This window comes from Herpailurus yagouaroundi, unplaced genomic scaffold (assembly GCF_014898765.1).
Source record: "Herpailurus yagouaroundi ecotype Mexico unplaced genomic scaffold, PumYag 28, whole genome shotgun sequence".
Taxonomy (NCBI): Eukaryota; Metazoa; Chordata; class Mammalia; order Carnivora; family Felidae; genus Herpailurus; species Herpailurus yagouaroundi.
In genome coordinates this window covers 109,068,634-109,089,951 of record NW_024412376.1, presented here as the reverse complement: position 1 = coordinate 109,089,951, position 21,318 = coordinate 109,068,634, and the positions used below count along the sequence as shown (strand labels likewise).

Below are 21,318 nucleotides of genomic sequence, written 5' to 3'. Positions count from 1 at the left end.
CTATTAACTCATTTTTCCTGGTCTCTTTAATATTTCTCATTAAATCATTGTGATGAAACTGTTCTCCATACTGCAAAACCAACAAGGGAAAAATATCCAAAAGATATTTATATTTATCCATTAAAGGCAAAACATAATTTTACATACTTTATAATTTCAGTCCTGACATTTAAGTTAAATTTAATGTCTACCCTCTTTAAAAGATAATCATGGATTTATGTTATTTCACACAATAAATACAGAAAATATTTAATTTACCAGTATTCAACTCTAACCTTCAACCAGATGTACTGTTTCATATAAAACCTATAGTTCTTAAAAGTTTCTACATGATTACTAATTTCTGTATCTAACAGTACCCAGATACAAATTTTGTTATGCCATTCCAGCAAAATAAAGATTAGAGCTACGTTATGAAAAAAGATACAGTAAAAGTCTCAAATAATTCCTTCAAACTATCATTTATTGATGTTTCCTAAAGTAAATGTTGATAACAGCACAGTATATGCTATTAAAATATATTAAATGTTATTATATTTTTTATATATAAATTATATCTATAAATTATATATATAGGTAGATAGATATAACTTAATATAAATACATTAAAAATATTCAGGAAAGGGGCACATGGCTGGCTTAGTCACTAGAGCATGCAACTCATGATCTTGGCGTTGTTAGTTCAAGCTTCACGCTGGGCACAGAACTTACTTAAAACAAGACAAAACAAAACAAAAAAAACAAAACCAAAACCAAACAAAACGAATAAAAACAAATATATCCTGACAAACTTGATTCAGTAAAATCATTATGTGAGAGGTAGAGAGCCTGTGGCACATACTTACACACCAAAGGTAATTTTTAGTTATAGAATGTAAGATTTGGGGAACCTTATAAAGAGTGTAAACTCTCATCTTCAGCAGTCTTCAAGTTCCAGAAATTAAACATGATTCCTGTTCATCCTTGTTAAAAATATTAGTTTCTGCATATAATGATCAATTAAATGAGTTTAAAGTATGATCATGTGAAGACTCATTAGCATATTTTAAAAGACACTTATACGCTGAAGGTTTAAAAAAATTAACATTTGTTTTGTTTTTCTTTAAATTAAGAATTGACGTAAATATGCCCTATGGCCAAGGAAACATGCTGAAAAGATGCAAAGATGAAAGAAAGAAAAGATGCCATCTAGGTGGTGGACCTATTTTCTATAATCTAATTTACCAGGTTAATATAATTAAAATCAGTGTTCATACTTAAGATAAAAAGTTGAAAACGAGGTAGCATAGTGCAGTGGTTAAGAGCATAGATTCTAGACCTAGATTGATGGGGTGGTTTGAAAGACAGCTCCACCATAAATTAGCTGTTGGGTGAATAGTTAGTATCTCTAAGCAGGAACTTTGTAAACTCTATGACAAGCAGTGTAACTCATGATAGACTATCCCAACTGAAAAACCTCAATATAGAGAACACATATTTAAGAAGGACACAGTCAATCTTTTTACATAAGCATGTCAACTACAATTAACATATTAGATTTTTTAATTTAAAAAAATTAGAAATATTTCTATGTAACTTCTTAGAAATTAACTTATAACACAGCAATAGCTGGTTGAGTAGTATAGTCAGGTAAAATTTCACCACCACTATAACAATTTCAAACTCCATAAAATCATGATCATATGAGGAATTTTTTCTGTGGCTATTTTATTCAAAAGAATTTTTTAAAAAATCCTTTTATATTTGGTAGGTTTTTAGTTTTCCTTATGGATCAATTCTTAATTCCATATAAAACTAGAAATTAGATCTCTGGTTAAAACATAACAGCTATAGGTTACAACATAACAGCCTCAGAGGGGAAAAAAGCCTGGAGGAAAATAATGCAAATTCAATACCAAGTTCAACCCAGTTCTATATTGCTACGTATTATTAAATATAAACCATGTGGTTCATAAATGAATATTTCATAGTTTTTTTAATTTGAAAAAATTTAAAAAACATACTATAGAGTATGGTAGTTAAGGAGGGTGTCTTTGAAGTCAAACCCACCTAAGTATGACTCTCAACCCCATCACTTAGCTAAATGAACTGATCCTCAGCGATATGTTTAATCTCTCTCTTAGCCTTGGTTTCTTCATCAGGAAAATGGTTATTTAAAAGTAGTTACTTCATATATGTGGTCTGAAACTCAGACAATTCCTTAAAATAGCCCTGACAACTTTAAGTGCTTAAAAAAAAAAAGTACATATAACAACATTTGGAAAGCAAGTAAGAACAGAAATGTAATTCCTTTTTCACAGTATTACCAAGAAACATTTTAATGAAAAGGAAGCATTATTTTCTTAAACATTCTAAAAAATTTTATTTATTTATTTTGAGAGAGAGACAGAGTGAGTGAGCAGGAATCCTAAGCAGGCTCTGCACTGTCAGCCTGGAGCCCGAGTGGGGCTCGAACTCACGAACCATGAGATCATGACCTGAGCTGAAATCAAGAGTCGGATGCTAAACCAACTGAGCCACCCTGAAGCCCCAGAAGCTTTATTTTCAATAGGTTGAGAGTACAGAGCCTTAATGGTAACACACACACACACACACACACACACACACACACACACACACACTTTAGGCAATTCAGGGTTACAAAGAACTGATTATTTACAAAATAAAAAGTTTTATTATGTATACTGCCACCTTCACCCATGTCATGCCTTCCCCACCCCAGATATATATTTTTTTAATTAAAAAAAATTTTTTTTAATTTTTATTTTAAGTAGGCTCTATGTCCAAGTGGGGCTTGAACTCACGATCCTGAGAGTAAGAGTCATGTGCTCTACCAGCTGAGCTAGCCAGGGACTCCCCAACCCCAGGTAAAAATCAAAATACAAAACTAAATAAACCAAACAGTTCTCAGTACTGAATAAGGCCATATACCCTTTACCTTATTCAGCAGTCTTCTAAGCTAGGCCTTATCTTAAGCTTTTTTCCAGGACAAAACACAAGCTATCCTCCCCTCTCCAACTTCACTGTGACCTGAGATTACATGGTAAACTAATTTTCTAATTGGGTTTTTTGTTTTGTTTTGTTTTGACTTAGTCCTAAGACACAGACAGCCACTACATGTTTTAGTTGGCGAGATCAGAACTTTCAAAGACAATATAAATGCAATTAAGTATATACGATACATAAATGGAAGAATCTTTTATGTGTAACCCATTATAAATTAGAAGCATAACTTCTAATTTAAGATTAGAAGAAAACACATACTAATTATAAATAAGTTATTTCTTTTAACAACCTCTTCTAGACTACAGTTAAAAAAAAGTTACTGATGACCTTGAAAACCAGACCATCACATAATTATCAGTAATAATCTGTATTTGGTATTTTATTTTTTAAAATGTGGATTCGCATTCCTAACTGTGGCTCAGATCTCTGGCTGGAGACAAAACAGTCTAAGATGACTTAAGTCTAAGATGATTAATGTTTTTACTGATGATATAATTTTAGTTAAAAACCATCCATCCTGAATTTAGAGCTTACCTGTGCATCAATATCAATGGCAGGGTAGATAGGAAGCATGGCTGAAGGAGAGATGATAGGACTTGGAGTTGGAGTCTGAGGTTGGGAAATGGAAGCAGCGATACTGTGTGTAGGAGTGTTTGACATTGCAGATGCTCTTCCACTGACTGCTGTTGAACAAAATAACTGCACTTAATAAGGATGAAACATTGTTAGGTAACAGTAAGAAATAATTATTAGAAAATATTTAAAGACTTCTTAAAACAAAAGGTCTATAGGTAAACTGTCACAGCTCTAATAACTCACTTTTCTGGTTATTTCTGACTTGGGATAACAATCTAAAAATAAAAAGTATATTGAGAATAACCCATTTTCTAAATAATAATCCATGTGAAAACCAAATTCCTCTCTTACAGTATGTATTCATAAAACCTCAATTCAAAATAACCCTGAAAACAAAAATATGCTTATGAATTCAAATTGAATATAAATGCAAATGGATAGTTGTTCATTATAGCTTCTTTTTTTTTTTCATTATAGCTTCTTAATCAGAAAACGAATAAAAGGTAAAACAGTCAAGTTCAGACGGAGGAAAGTGTGAGTTTTAACCTGCCAATGTCACACCTTATATTCCAATGAAAGTAATATCACTGGGGAGAACCTCACTATAGAATCATTTAAAACACTTCCTACTCTTTTACTAACTGCAGACTGGGGGATGGTAACTTTCTGAATGGTAGTCCTCAGCAGGACCGTATAGTAAAATATAAAAATTTGATCCTCACACAGAAATATAGTTTCTCACATGTAGAATTATTCTGAGGGGGTTAAAATGCCCACCAATCAAACCAGCAATCACACTGACGAGGACAAAATTAAAAGATTAAGGTAGAAATAAATGTATGCACAATCATCCTTCAAATATAGATTATTGTTAGTTCTAAGTATAATTTTTCCATGATATTATTTTCACCAAAATATGCAAATTAATAAGGGGCTAATTAGGTCAGTACTTGAGGTGGGAGGACTCCAGAAGTGGTGGCAACTGAGGGTATTTATATTCCCTCATGGATTCACTTCTGGAGCTGATATGTGAACACCAACCCTTTTTCCCCCATATTAAAAATGCTATAGCACTGAAGTGTGGGCATAAATCTTTGAATGGTCAACAGTAGCGTGGATGTGTGTTACCAACATACTTATCAACTACATCAGACAGAAAACAATCATGATTCACAACTGGATCTGAAACCAGGCAAAAGAGGTTATGATCCTGCCAAGAATAAAACTGAAATTGACCTTATTATAACAATTATAAACATGATTGTCAATTAAGAAATCTATTTTACATGAAATCCTTAGTTCAGGCACAAACATACACTATACATTATAGCAACACACATTCTATGATTATACATTTTTAAGTCCACTTAAAAGCTAAAGAAAAAACAAAGAAAGGAAACAAAACAAAACAAAACAAAACACTGTTTGAATCCTTAGGGATCCAGATAAATAGAAAAGGGCATGTACTAATATATTAAATTGATTATCTAATGACCTAGATATTGTTATTCCATATTGATAGTTTTATGTTAAAAAAATCAAGTTAATTTAAATGTACACATTCTAGATATAAAATCTCAAAACCATATAAAATCTATGGCTCTTAAAACAGATTCCATAATCTCCTCTGATTTGACTGATTTTCACAAATAAAAATGCTAAATACAAAAATCAGCTTAAACAGAATGAACACCAATCTGTCCAAAGAACTGATTTTTATTTCACAATAGTAAAAAAAATCTAAGCTTTACTATTAAATGACTATATTGTTATTTACATTTTAACTGGAATAAGTTCTTTTAAAGAACACACTAAAATTAGTTTTCTTATTTTGGGTCAACTTGCTTGTTCTTGCCACCTCATCTAAAAGGAGAGGAAACACCAATTCCCTCATTTCATTTCATTTCATTTCATTTCATTTCATTTCATTTCTTTTCGGGTAGTTATGAAATTGGTTTATTAGAACTAAATACCTGCCTGACACTCAATCATTCCCTACAGTTAAAAGTAACAACTTATAAATATGCAGGTACCTGAAGGAACTCTGGTATAGATCTTTACATGTGGTACTTCATTTTAGGGTCTGATTTTAGAGAAGGAGCACCAGATGCTCTAGAAAAGTTTTAACATTAGGTAAGGAAAGAAAGAACTTGAGAGCACAGCAAAGGCAAGGTGTTAAGACTGGCTAAATAAGGAACTGATTTTGCTCTGACAAGGATGGAGAACAGGCAAGACAGAAGATTTGGGTCAGCCAAGTACTACAGAAAATGATACTGAATCTTACAAGAGGAGTCTAATAAATTGGAATAAAGAACAAGTTTATTTAGGTTCTTTAAAGAAAAAGAAGAGGTTATGCTTAAGTGGGGAAGGGATACGGCACCTAATGAGGTTACAAAATATTAAGAAACCCAAAGAAAGAAATAGAAATGATCATTAGTCAACTGAAAGAACAAATACTACCAAAGAAGTTGTCTAAAGAAAAAAGTCGTAGAAGTGAGTGCATTAGTATATGTGTATGTTTATGCATTTGCACATGCATGATGACAGGGATGGACTGCAGGTAAGTGGTTGGATGTTTTTAATCCTGCTCTTCCGTCTGGTCATCTCTCCTCTCTCCATATAAATGGGCATAATAAAGAGGAAGAGTATTTTTATAATGGGAAGTATTTATCCTATTTCCTAAAAACTTGTGTGCTTTTGAAATTTTTTTTATATGAAAACACCTGGAACACAAAGGCAGAATTTAATTGTTTTTGTTTGGTAAACCAATTAACAGAAAAACTACTTTACAAACCTCTGATAATTCTGATCAGCATAAAAACTGTACAACTGGCAAATCAAGGTTGATAACTATGCCCAAGAACATCATGTAAATTCTGAAGCATATCAAAAAAAAATTTTTTTTTAAGTATTCCCTGGTAGGAATGTCCATTCTTCATTTAAATAACTTGATACATTTTTTGGTAGTTCAACCAACATAATAGAAAGAAGACCATTATGACCTAGATTAATGGCCATGTAAGTAACACCAAATTTGGGACTTTTGGCTACTGTGCTCCAATCTTCATAAGATACTAATGTTTCTTTAATTGTATTCCCAATTATTATAACCAGCTAATGGTGATTAATAGTAATTTTCAAATCTATAGAAAAATTTTATGTACAATTTTCATAAGATACTAACATTTCTTTAATTGCAATCCCAATTATTAAAAGCAGCTAATGGTGATTAATAGTAATTTTCAAATATATAGAAATATTTTATATTTATCACTCTAAGAATCTTCACAGTTCTTACTAATGATTATTAGACTACTGCACCCTCTAAGATTAGCAAAGAATTTCATTCCACATATTGTTGTTGGGGTGATACTAAAAGAGAACTAGGAAACTTTAGAGCAATTTGTAAGAACAAAACCTGTCTCATTAGCTGGTGTCTTAATTTCTGAATGTTAGCTAAATATCTCAACACTATACAATTTAATTTTCTTTTATGTTTTTGAAAGATGAAAGATAAATTATATATAACCTCATCATACTAGATAATGCTGACAAAACAGTTTCAAAATTAGAAAAACTTAATCATATAGAAGTATAGAACAAAGAATAAAAAGGGGGAAGAAAACAGATAAATACTATCAAATTTCACTACTTGCTGCCTTTTTCTCTTTTCCTTCCTTTTCAAATGTTCTTTTTTATCTTTTTCTTAAATCAAGAAAATTATCCTTCACAGTATAGCATTCTTATGGCTTATAATCCTGTAGAATCTCATTCTACTACTTTGTTACAGAACTCACAAAAAGTAAGTACCAAAAACTAGAATCATTAAAACAACCTTCTAAAATATTTCTTCTTGCAATGAAACTAATTATAATGGAATATAATTTCTCTGGCTACACACTGAAAGATATATCATTTATGATACTGTCAGGGGACCACAACTTCCCATAATACAATTAGAAAGAGACTACACATTAACATTCACAGGGGATAAAATCACTGACATACAATCAAACCCTATTTGGTTTGGTACTTTATTATCGTTGTAAAAGTGTTTAATTTTTTTTTTTTTTTTAATATCCATCAGGTTTGAAGTCTGATCCATTAGGATATAAAGTATTTCTGTTCACAAATAAGCTTCCTGATGTGTCCTACTAGTTTTGCACTTCAACTTCTATCAATTTCCCAGTTTAATGGTGTGAATACAGAAGCACAAAAGCCAAAATTCAATCTTAGTATTCTGAACTTAAAGAGAAAAAACAAAATCAAAAACAAAACTCAAACATCAACCCCACTACTGAAAAAACCTAGATCCCCAGCCTACCCAGCTAAGCCAAAAAGTTTCAGTCACTTGTATTGCATGAGCTAATCTTTAATTCGACCTGTATCCGTCTGAGAACTTCTGAGATTGAACTAATACTTCTAAGGATATACATGGGTCAAGAGTCCAAAAATAGTTCTCAAGTTGGGTAATGGCAAAAAATTCTGGCACACTCTTACTCGCCTTAAGCAAATCATATTTGATACCTGCTCATAACAATATAAACCCACCTGCCATGATGTCATCCAGCGTGTCATTGAGGGTCTGAGCAGGGCTGGCTACCATTAACCCTTGTTGTGTTTCTGTCAGAATTCCTTGCCCCAGCCCTGCCAACTGTGCTTGGCCCAGTACTGGCTGTCCAACTATCACTCCTTGCAGTTCTGTAAGATTTGCGATGGACCCTGGAGGCAAGGGACCTGCCGCCAGAGGCAAAGCTTGAGGCATGGCCAGAGGCTGGATTGGTGCAAAACCCATCTGAGCAGCAGTCTGCTGGGGTTCATCTTTAAGCAAAACGGGATCCACTTGCTGTAACCGTGCATAGTCTCCCTCGGAAAGCTGTTCTCCAACCCCAACAGGAGTTAGCAGTCCCAGATGCTGGCAAGACTGTTGCTGCTGCTGCTGAAGTTGAATTCTTTGAGCTTTAACCTCTAGATACTGCTTTTTTAGCTGCTGCTGAGTTTTCAGTTGTAACTCTCGTTCTACTTTCTGTAGCTCCTCCAAAATCTTTTGTTTCTTCTGAATTTGTTCCTCCCTTGTTTTGTTCAGCTCCTCGATCTTCTCCTTGGTAAGTTGGTCAGCGTGAGCCAGTTCCAAGGACTGCAGCTGTGCATTCTTTTCTATGGCTTCTTTTATCCTCTGTTCCAGTTCTGTTAACTTTCCCTGAGCCTCTTCTACAATGCTCTCTGGAGACTGATTGGTGATGTAACCCTGTACATCCTGGCTGTTTGCTGGCAAATGGCTGCTGGACTTTTGTTTAGAAGCAGCTGTGTGAAAAAGAAACCCCCTCAGAAGTGCACATGAATGGCATCCTCATTACAGAGTTACTGTTGGGAGGTTTAGTGCCAACAGTTATGCACCAAGTTATCATATCCACAGAAGGTGAAAATGCACTGTTAAGAAGTTTAAAAACAAATCCACCTTCTTTATCATAAATATAAAATGTATGTATTTTATGTGCATAGAGAAATCTCTGGGAAATTAATTTTAAAAATATCACATGGCTAAAATTAGACAATAGAGGGATGCAGGTCTGTGAGATCTAAGTGGTGCAATTAAAGTAAAATCTAAGGCTATGTGTAGATACTTCATCTGGTCATAGAGATGTAAAAATTTATCATCAGAACAGAAAAATAACGCTAGATTATTAAGATGTAAGGAAAACTTAGACCTCTAAGTCAAGGTTTTTCCACATTTGATAGTCTATGTCTTTTAAACACACACACATACACACAAAGAGTACCCAAACCACTGAGAAGTACCGGGAAATCTAAATCCAGCTAAAATTTGTCTTTGTTGGGGGACTACCATCTTCAAGACTGATAAAGGCAAGATATAAATTCACATATTCACACAGCTACCTGGCCAGTAGAGATTTGGGATTCAGTTTCCCTGGAAGAAAAGATGCTGGACTACGCCATCCACTGTATCTTCTGACAGCCAGGTGAATAAACAGATCTGGCTATGGGTACAGGAATCAGTTGTTTGCTACACCAACTGAAAAAAGGTGCCAAGGCTCTAGACTGGTAGTAGTGACTGTAAAGAGCTGGTGGAAATACTTAGTATTCTTGTTGGTAAAATAATATAGGTAGCTAAAAACCAAAAAATTAAAACCACATTGGTTCTTCAGGTGAAACTTTTTAAAAAGAAAAACTGATTCAAACTGGTAGCTGTAATGTTTTGGGACATGACTTAAAACATGCATGGTGTAACATCCACAAGTCAAATATGGACCTCAGAGTTCTAGAGAAACAAACAAGCATATCTGAAGTAACTTTCAATTATTGACTGAGAAAGGTAGCCCAGATATAAAATCTACATTAAACCAGTTACTCTAAAATATAGTTTAATTTTGATCTAACTTGTTCATTTTATGCCTTAGATCACTACAGAAATTTAAGTAATTTACAAAAATGTCATCCAACTATACCCAGCCTAACAGTTTAACACGAATAGAAATGACCAGTTATTACAAGAAATGGTGGATAATCAGAACTGCATCAGAGATGAGCATCTGAATTTCTCCTGCTAATGCTGACAATTCTAGCATAAATCAATGCTATTAACTATCTTCTCTCACAGTAACATGCCTTTTTCACTAGTAAAAAAAATTTTTAATTATGTCAACTTAGTAAAATTCACCTTTTGTGGAAAAATAATTATAAATGGCTAGGTTTTTTGGTAATCTTATCATTTTTACCTGGATAACATGTACAAAACAGTCTTCAGAAGTATAACTGACCTTTATTCCTGATGGGAAGAGTAGTGGCAACATTGGCAGGTGGTTTGTCAGGCTCCTGAGGTGGGACAACCATGGGCAGTGCTTGAACTGGTACACGAGGAGCCTAAGACAAAGGAAACTGATTATATCTCTGCTTTTCCTACACACTCCATTAAATAACATGCTTTAAGAATAAGTTATAAAGACTTCTTCAAAATATTTGTAATATGGTATTAATCTCAGACACTGATATATTTACTTAAAATATGTTGTTGCCAAATTATTCTCCACAACACTTTTTTAATGCACTTTGAATTCAAATGGTTATTCTTGCCATAGTAAGAAAACAAAGCAAAATCACATCAATCTACAATCTGAATATTAAACCAGATTATATCATTAACCATTTCAACTGCATACCTATAAAGAGAACTACATATTATAACAAAGTATAGTCAGATCTGTTTAAACTGAAACTATGAGCCAAAGGAGGATAAAGAAGATATGATATAAAATGTTTTTGTTTTGAATCTTACCCTATTTAAATCGTGGGATGGGGGGGTTAACTGAGTGACATCTGGTGGAGGGGCCGAAAGCAAATTATTAGGATAGTCCAAAAGATAGCAAACAACACTCGTATGGCCACCTTTTGCTGCTTCTATCAACATAGTTGAGCCATCCTAAGAGTGGACACAGAAAGGGAAAAATAAAAAAAAAATAAATTAACTTATAGAACCATTAAGGATGATAAAGCTAACAGGCCCTAGCAATTCAAATCTTAGGTTTAGTAAAGAACACTTTCCTCTAATAAAACAGAAGAAAATGAATATGTTTAGAATGCCATTATAAATCGAACTGGTAGATGATATTTTCTAATGTTCAAGAGTGAAGAATTAATTCACAATGCTACCCGAAACATTTGAGTTACATACTTTTAAACGATGAGTAGGATCTGCCCCATGAGCCAAAAGTAGTTCCACCACTGCCAGATGACCCCCTGCACAAGCCAGGGACAGTACAGTATGGTCATTATTAGCTGTGGTTCTATTCACATTCGCTCCTAAAACAGACAAGACATGGGAAATCATGTTAGGAGATTGAGGTTTCTTAAATTATGGTAAATTTCAAAATCATAAAGAATAGAGAGAATAGCATAATGAATATCCATATACCCATTACCCAGCTTCAATGATTATAAACACACAGCCAATCTCATTTCGCATAAACCCATTATCAATTCTCCTCTCCCATCTTGAATTACTCTAAAGCAAATCCCAGACAAACATGACATAATTTCATCCATGAATATTTTAGTATGCACTGGTAGAAGATAAAAATAAATGTATATATTACTCCTAATGTAATTAGTTTTAGAAAAGTAAAACAAAATTTTATCTACATTTTAAGTCCTTCTCTAGGTATGTAGAGAATTACCAGGGAATAGAAAGTAATAGTACTACTGGCTTCTTTCACTGGGAAATATCTGAGCATGAAAACAAGTACACTGCCCCTCCAATATGAATTCATCTCTGATTTAGACAGTGTGCTAGGCAATGCAGGAAATGGATATAAAATAGCAGAAAGAAAATGGAATCTGATTAATTAAAATTTATCAAAGAGAGAGGATTGTGATTATATAAATAATTCCATTCTTGAAAATACTATGGTATAAATATACATCACAAATAAGTGTTCAAATTGCCTAAAGTAATTTGACCAGTAACTGATTTCTGACTTAGTTTCTTTTGCTATTATTAACAATTACAAACTTGAGATTTCTTTAGTATTTTTGCTAAGAAGGAAATGGTATATATTGCCATTTTAATTGTACATGGCTTGTATAGTCTTTCTTTTATCAATGTTGAATCAACAGTAAAATCTTTCATATCCTATACTTAAGGATATGATGAAATCTGTGGGGCGCCTGGGTGGGTCAGTCAGTTAAGCATCTGCCTCTTACTTTTGGCTCAGTTCATGATCTCAGGTTTCGTGGCATCAATCCCTGCATAGGGCTCTGTGCTGACAGCATGGAGCCTGCTTGGGATTCTCTGTCTCCCTTTCTCTTTGCCCCTGCCCCTGTCATACAAGTGTGTGTATGCTCTCCTCTCAAAAATAAATAAATAAACATTAAAAAAAAAAATATGATGAATTCTGCAAACAAAACTATTTCAACTTGAACTTACACAGTAAACCCTCACAAATAATTTAAAGGAAGTAATAATATGATACATTAGTCATTTAAAATGGTTTTTGATATTCAAAGTAGAATTACTGACCATAGATGAAAATCTTCCATGCATTTTGGTTTTTATCACATTTCAGTTTTGAATACTTTTTATACCGTATTTATGACCATTTCTCTATATTTTACAAAGAGGAAACTTAGGCCCAAGGATATGTAGAGTAGAAAAGTGACTTGCCTTAAAGTAATTCAGTGGCGTAAGAATCCAGGTTTCAGGATACATTATTACATAAACAGAACAGACTTTAAGTTATCTAAACCCTCAAAATTTTACTTAGAGAAATTTTTCTTTATGTAAGTGTTCCTTCACAAGGATGGTACTCAGTATGACAATCCTTCATAGTTTGGGACTATGGAACTGTTTGGAGATGCTCTATGCATTGAGGATATTTATCAACCACCCACTCACAGAATCTCAGTAGCATCCCTCCACCAATCATACCCAAAAATTGTCCTTTACCTCTCAATCTCTAAATATCCAAGGGCAGGGAATAGACACCTTTGGGGGAAAAAAAAACTACTGCTTACCCAAACCTACCTTTACTAATTAAGAACTGAACAGTACAAACATGACCAGCTCTTGCAGCTTTCATTAAAGGAGTCCTTCCACCTTCAGATTCATGTTCCTATGTAAAAAACAGACTTAATTGATATTTAATTGCTAGTGTACAGTTATTCTTTTTCATGAAAATAAAAAGGAAAAGAACTGGACAAATTTCTAAGTCTAAAGATATTAAATATCATGCTTTGAAATGAAATAAATTTAAGGAATACATTTTTAAATTTAAAACTCAAATCAGAAGCATGTTCTACAGATGTAATTTAAGAACTGAAATTATATTCATGTGATTGTGACACCTTCATCTAAATCCATCTGGGTAATTTTTCCTTCTCTCTCTCTCTACCAAAAGGACTGTGGAACTTGACCAGTGAATGGCACTCTAGCACATCCTTCTCCAATCAGCATTATCCCCATCTACTCCAAGTGATTTTCCTTTTGTAACCTTGCACCCTACCTGTATGAATTTCTGCAAGTACATCATTCCCTTTCTTTATGGACCTCCCATTAAAACCACATTATCTTATATGAAAACAACAAGGCTAGTGACTTAATAGCTCAAAAACCACCAATTACAACGTCTTACTAGAGATTTCTGGGTCTCAAAAAATGGAGAATCCATTGCCTTCTTCTTATTGCTGGGTAATGAGAACACTTGGAGAAATTTTCCAAGTTATATTTTAGAATATAAAGATTTGAGTTATAATACATATAATATATATATTTTTTAACACTCACATCTGATGAACAACTTTTGAGTCTTCTCTTAAGCCACACACTAAGTTGTTTGAATTGCAATTAACTAAGCAAGATACATTGCTGTATGTTTCACAGTCACTGTGGTAAACACTGGAAAGCTCAAAATCTAATCTTGAAGAAATAGGCACACAACTAACTAGAGTATAATATGTGCCATAAGGGCTTCAAGAGCTGTACTAACATACACAGAACTGAAAGAGACCACAATAGTAATCCAGTTCCACTCTTAGGAAAGAGAAGTTAAACTTGGCAAAACTAGTTAATGGAGGAGTCTGTTTCTGCTTGCCTGTGAATTTTTGTCATAAACTATGAACTTCTACAAGAACACACACTTGCTTGTTAATCTCAGCCCCATGAACATATGGGTACTTAAGTTTTAACTACCTTTTCATGTCTCACTTCTACTTCCTCACACGTGAAACTGGAAGACTATTTTCCCCACACACGTTTGCTTTTCCTTCCCTGTCAGGCTGTCCTCACACTGTTTTTTCCAACAGGAATATCTCTTTTGTCACATCACCATATCCACCTTTCTAAACCTTAATGTAATATCTCAGATGACGTCTTTACGTCTTCTGAGCTTCTTTATTGTCTGTACTTTTGCTGTGACATCTCTTCATAATCCACCCTACAATAAACTCAGTATTTCATCCTTCTTACTAAGTTGTAAGTTGAGGACTATTAAATACTTATATTCTAAAAATAGCTAAGTACCTAAGAAAAACTTTGTATTAATGTATCTAATACAAAATTTCCCTTTTATGGGGGACAAGGGGAAATAGATTGTATGACCCCACTAACAAGAAAAAAAAAAACAGACACCAAAGAGTGTAGGAAAAAACAATGACCAAATGAGAGAAAAAATAGCAAAAAGGCCAACAGAAAATTAAAAGAAATACCTTTTATCTGTAATCTCCACTGAACTTTTAATTAATTTGTCTTGGTTTTAAGTATTAGGATTTAAAAAGTGACATAGTTTACCAGATCTGCTCCTGCTTGAAGTAGGACATCTGCTACATCGGTATGACCATTCTCACAGGCATATGTTAGTGCTGTATCCCCTGTTGCTGTTGTTGCATGAACGTTAGCTCCTGTAGTAGTATTAAACAATACAGAGACTTAATAAAAGAATTGTAAGACATAAATGATGGACACAGAAATTTCTAAATAAGCCATATGTCTTCAAATTAGACAAAATAGTCATCCATTTCTAGAAATAAAGAAGACTGTCAGCACTTTAAAAGTAAAAAATAAAAAAAATCAGAAATAGATTATTGCTTGAAATTAAAGCTACAGATACTTCAAACAGTAATAAGGTAAATTAGTTATAAAGTTACCACAACTTTTTACCACATTTTTAAACACACAATCAGTGTATCATAACATCAGAAAAAAGTTACTTGCATTATAACATTTTTACTTGGATAAATCATGTAAAAAACTCTTTCCAAATGCAAAAATGCCTACCTGCAGCTAATAAGTATTTAACTAACTCCAAATGACCCTCTTGAGCAGCTTCCATTAAAGGGGTAGAACACCCTAGTTCTATATCAGCTCCTGCCTTTATTAGAAAGTCTGCCACTTCCAGAAAGCCTCCACAGCAAGCCAGAGTCAAGGCAGTTTCTTGAGTTTCTTCTGTCTGTGCATTGATATTTGCTCCTAGAATGAAAATTCTAATTATTTTAAGGAACTCACTAACTTATTCCAGAGATAAGCAAAACATGATTGTTTCCTAATAAACTATACTTCAAAAATAAACATTTACATTATTTTACTAAATATAGTGCTTCTCCCCTACTGAAAGGCAGTACGAATAAAGAAAAAGTTATTAAAAATACATCCACGAGTCTACATTTGATGCATACAGCTGGAGTAAGATTTATTCAGCCAGAAGGCACATAAGTGTGCCTATATATCTCTATCTACAGATATAGATATATGAACTTTCACAGCAACCCTACAGAAGACTAAATTCAGGCACAGAAGGTTAGAAACTTGTGATTCAAACCTAAGAAGTGTGCTACAATACATCTGCTTTTAAAGTTATAGCCAATATGCTTTTTTTAATGTTCCACTCCTCTTAAATTTGTCCAAACAAAAACCTTACTACTAAAAGAGATATAAAACTTGGCTACAAATCTATAGAGAGATAGGAGATTACTTCTAAACTGAATATGGCTTAATACCGCAAAGTAACCATTTCACTTTTCTCAAAAGAAAAGTCTACTGTGTGCCGATTCTTTTACAGCTTCTTATAAATACATTCTTACGTTCTCCTCAAGTTCATCCTTATGGTAGGATTTCCCATACTGTGTCCCATGAAACCCTAGATATATCAAATATTTATTAATAGGTATCCTGCCCCAAGAGAAATTCTCTCAATATACCACTTTGAGAAATGTCAAATCTCATATATGTCTCTACATAATCTACACCCCTACCTCACCCCCAGTTCTCTGCTTGTATTCACAAAGCACACGATGCCTGAAAAGTTCTATATTAAAGCAGTCTATTTGATTTTGTTTAGCACAGTATGGAAGCTATTTTCAAAGCAAATACGTTGTTTTTGTGACAACATCTTGTTACATATCTACTAGAAAGAGAAAATACAGAAACCCAGTTTTGTACTATTATAATGTTATGTTTTACACATTTATGCTTTACTGTTTTCACTGGTATGGTTGGTTACCTTGGCCTAGAAGTAATGCCACCATTTCTTCATGTCCTTCACGAGCTGCCTCCATCAGTGGTGTATAACCTTCATCATTGACTTCTTCCAGGCTAGCTCCTCTTTCAATAAGTAAAGCCGCAAGTTCCACATGCCCACCACATGCAGCCAAAGTCAATGGTGACTCAAATGAATCAGCAGGCATGTTCACTTGGGCACCACTGTCAAGAAGTAACCTAGCTACTTCAACATGGCCATCCTAATTACAATGCAATTAAAAAAATTAAATCAGCACCATTAAAAACAATTGTTAAAAATATGAAGATTTCTCAATTACTGTACAATGAAGGTTTACTGACAGTCAAATAAGAATAATAAATCTACATTTAGCAGATGAGAAATCAAGTATTAATTAAGACCTATCTGTATTTCTGTGGCATAGATGGGGAAATAGAGGTTGAGGCTATGAAACATGTAGAAAAATAATACCTTCCTTCAATGAAGAAGCTTATTAACCATTAGGGGAAAAAAAGACATTAAGTACATGAAACAAAAGACTACTATGAAATAACATCAGCACCTCATGGTATATACTTAAATGCTAACTAGATAAAGTTTAGAAAGGGAAAGTACAATTTTCGTCAAAACCTTAAAGAGAAGCAAACTTTTGATTAGGCGGAAAAAAATTGGCAGTATTTTTTGGAGAAGGTAGAGAATTGTAGATAATGTGTTAGGGGAAAGGGAACACAATATGTAGATGGTACTTCCTTTTGTTTTTCAACATTTAAATGCCAGTAAAAATTAAAAGAGAAAGGAGTTCTCTCTATCTTCTGTCCCCTTTGCTGGTCTCCCTTTCCAATAGCTTTCCTAACTACTGGCAACTCCAAGACACTCTAATTTTTTTTTTAACCTCTAATATAAATTTTCCTTCTATATATTACCTCACAGACATTTCATCTTTTTTTGTACACATCACACCCATTTTTACCTCTGTGCTTGCCATGTTACACAACTTTAATGCCCCATTACAATGGTTACTTTGCCTTCCTTCGGCTCAGAATTTTCTACCTCCATATATAGTCAACTCCTACATTTCTTTTAAGTCCAGTTTAAAACCCCATTCTCTTAGCAAGCTTTGAAATGTCGGGCCACTACTAATATCTTTCATCTATTTATAACACTTCCAGTACGTACTGATTAGGTCTACAAAATGCTCTATTTTAATTTCTTAATCTATATACCTTCTAATCTAGTGGTGGTCACAAGGATGTTTTAAGTTCCTTATCATGGGGATATTACTGATGTGTTTTATATGCATTATACCATTTAATCCTCACAACAACCCGAGAGAAGGATATTATCCTAATTTTAACAGATGGAAACTTAAGACCTTGAAAGAAAACTCGTGTTTCTTCAAAGGATAATTTACTAAAGGAAATATTAGCATGACAATAAAGAAAACAAAGATAACTCAGGTTTTAATTAGTTACCTAATATTTTTAAAAATTAGTAATTAAAATTTAACATCCTTTCAATAATCATTCTCTGGAGGGAAGTTGAGATAAGAAACTTAAATTCATTTGGTGCCTTTTTCCATCTTTGGCATGTTTTTCTCGTAAATCTGTCTACAATGTTATTCTGATCCATTTCTATGCCACAAATCATATACTGAGATACAAAAGTTTAAGAGGACTATTATTACCTGTTCTTAAGTACAAACTCTAAAAAGAGAGTTCTTACAAAAGGAATTAAAAGCTCAGAAAACACCATTCATATAGGGGGAATTATGTTACACAAATAACACTCTAATTTCAAATTTTTCAGAAGTTACATTTTTGGTTTGATGTATTTGCTATGCTTAGTATTATATGCATACTTGTGGTTTATATTCTTCTTAATATCCTTGATCAATTTTTTAAATAGTTGCTTTTTGTCCCAACTATGTAAAACCAGCATAGTTATGGGAGACTAGGAAAATAAAAGTAGTTCTGTAAAGCTCCAGAAAGCATCTTTAGTAGAAGTTAATATTGTACAACTGGCTCTGAACACTGGTCACAATTCAGATAGCTGAGGTTCTGTTCTACAATAAATCTATAATAAACAAATCTTTGAACTCAAGAATAAGGTCCCCAACATATGCTAGCACTGTCTTTATGAAATACACAGATACATTTCATGTATGTATTTCACCAGTCTTACCATGCAAGCCTCCATTAGAGCAGTGTGCATTTCATCTGTTTTATGCTCTTGATCTGCCCCTGCTTCCAAAAGAAATCGCACCATCTCTAGGTGTCCTAAACCAAAATGTGTAAGATTATTATAAGGTATTTTATTATTCCAAAAAATGTAAGTTACAGTATTTTAAAAAGTTATATTTAACTTATAGCAATAAATTTATAAGCATAACACTAAAGTCAGCTACAAGCCACCCTCAACTGTCACACATAAATTATACAAGTGATTCTTGCTCTTCTACTTTTTACCCTGTTGCCGCTACTACAACCCCAATGCAACTGAGCAAAGATGTCACTGAAATCTAAAACCCCAAATATCCCTTCTATAACCTTTTCTAAGAGCTGAGGCATGCTCTATTTATTTATGGTATGGAACAAATTAGCTTTTGTGAATTAGTTGCCTGGGATAATAATAATTGAAGTTATTTCTATGAGGAAATGTGTTTTAAGTTTCAATTACTAACTCACAGACTTTTTAAGAACAATCAGCCTGTAAATTGGGAACTGTATATATAAAAAAATACTTTCGAAACCACACCATTTAGTTTACACTTATGCATTTATTTAGATATCATACACACACACATATATATGTGTACATAATATATACATACACACACACTCTTGCCCTTGTATTTACATTTATGTAGTTTCAAATAAACCATATGTTTCAGTTCAAATAAAGACATCTTACAAGTAGTTAAAAAGACAAGGACTTCAGACACTATGCAAGTAACAATAGAAAAATGACTTAATTTTTTTCCAATATTGTTTGTTAAGAGTTGCAGTCAATGCTCAATCAGGACCAAGGGGAAGGAGCAGATGGTAAAATCATAAACAATTAAAACTAACTTCAATAAGTAACTTAGCATCTGCCATATTTTGTTTTTGCTACCTACCTCCCTCCCTTTCCTCTCTGTCATTCTCCCTTCCCAAAGATCCACATCAACGTTCAGTCTCAGCCTGAGTTCTATCCCTTCCGCATCTTCTCCTTGTCAATCTATGTCCTAGAAGACCTCACCCAAAATTAGAGGAAAGGGAGAGGGTCCATGGTTCCTTGTAAGTAGCAGAGATGTTCTCCACCAGCTCAGTTCTATATCCAGCTTCTAATTAAAGCCTGCAAGCCCAACCTCAGACGCCCCTTGGAAAGCAGGGTGGGGCTATAAGCAAAGGAGAGAGGGAAGAGTAGTTATATGTAGCCCGGTCTCAAAGCTCTTCTGGCCAGCTGGGACTAAGTGGTAAAAACAGCCAGTTCCGGGTTCAAAAGTATTTGTGAAAAGGGGAGAGAGCCACCCAATCAATCAGCCTGTCCTGGAGAGGCTGTCCCAAGGCTTAATTCCTCTCCTCTCAATGAACATAAGCCTCTGCCTAATTACCAAACAGTACTAGGGAAGTAAGGGATCTCAGCTGTGTTTCCTAACCATCCTTACCTGAAGCTCTGTTAACACCAATCAAAAGCACTTTAGATAGAGCATATTTTCACATTTAACTTATATTTTGTCATGTATGTATTTAAGGGTTATTTTAACCATTGTTTGTAAAGGAAATTTTTCCAGATGACCTTACACAACCTTGGCCACTCTAAAGTAGAATGAAACAAAACAACACCAGAGCCAGTACTAGGGTAGGGCAATCAAGGGCCTAGGTGTAAAATTTAAGGAAGTGTTCTCTCACAAGCTTGGTGGGTGAAGTGATTCAGCCATTGAGAGGAAGTGCCTCCTTGAACTCTGTACCTTGTCTTGTAAGCGCTGTTTCTTGACACCTAATAGTCAAGATTATCACTTATTTTATGATACAAAGATGACACAGCTGCAGATGGTATGAAAGCAGACATAAAATTTGGTTTTTAAAAAGTTCCTTAGTTAATAGCCATTTATCTGTCAAAAAGGTAGACTTTGAGAAGTACTGGCTCTGTGGTTATCTTTTTTAGAATCTAGAATCTAGAGCATTAACTAGCTGAAGACCAAGACACTTTCCAGACAATTGTCTTGCCCTCTCAAAGGAGGGTATGTTTCTGTATTACCAATATTTTCAGGTTGATTGACATCATTTAAAATATCACATACCCCTTTTATAGTCACATATACATATACATATACAAAGGTATGGGTACGTGTTTTTCTCACTTTCAACCAGGTCTTCCTTCTAACTTTATGAAATGTATTGACGATACTCTAGAATTGTTCTTTAGAATTCAAACTCTCTTCACACCACTTTTCATTTCTCAAATCTCCTCTAGTCTCTTCAATTTTTCTCCTTTCTTCTTAGTAGCATGAGAAATAGCTTAAGAACATTCCTATTAATGGATCATTCTAGCTACTTTGATTGTATTTACGTTTAAATTTATAGGCTAAATACTTCTGGAGTCAATAGGATTCTTTCGTGTGAACCATGAAAAATATTCTGACACAAAAACCATTAAAAAGTACAGTGCATAATTAAAATTAAATAACTGTTTCTGATAAAACAACTGAATCATGTAACAGTCATTTTTCATTGACATATATTTATAATAT

At 33.7% G+C, this 21,318-nt stretch overlaps 1 protein-coding gene across 2 annotated transcripts in view; it reads right to left on the bottom strand.

Annotated features, from left to right (window-relative positions):
* The window catches only part of ANKRD17 (ankyrin repeat domain 17), a 163,354-nt gene that overhangs the window by 47,264 nt on the left and 94,772 nt on the right, over window positions 1-21,318 (bottom strand). Inside the window, exons 7-16 of one of the 2 annotated variants that reach the window (XM_040481441.1) lie at window positions 18,768-18,862; window positions 16,590-16,827; window positions 15,368-15,559; window positions 14,882-14,991; window positions 13,121-13,208; window positions 11,273-11,400; window positions 10,877-11,020; window positions 10,362-10,464; window positions 8,134-8,886; window positions 3,541-3,689 (exon numbers count right to left, since the gene is read on the bottom strand). In XM_040481441.1, coding sequence (XP_040337375.1) covers window positions 3,541-3,689; window positions 8,134-8,886; window positions 10,362-10,464; window positions 10,877-11,020; window positions 11,273-11,400; window positions 13,121-13,208; window positions 14,882-14,991; window positions 15,368-15,559; window positions 16,590-16,827; window positions 18,768-18,862 — 2,000 coding nt within the window. The remainder of the gene's footprint in view (window positions 1-3,540; window positions 3,690-8,133; window positions 8,887-10,361; window positions 10,465-10,876; window positions 11,021-11,272; window positions 11,401-13,120; window positions 13,209-14,881; window positions 14,992-15,367; window positions 15,560-16,589; window positions 16,828-18,767; window positions 18,863-21,318) is intronic. The other variant, XM_040481444.1, reaches the window with a different exon arrangement.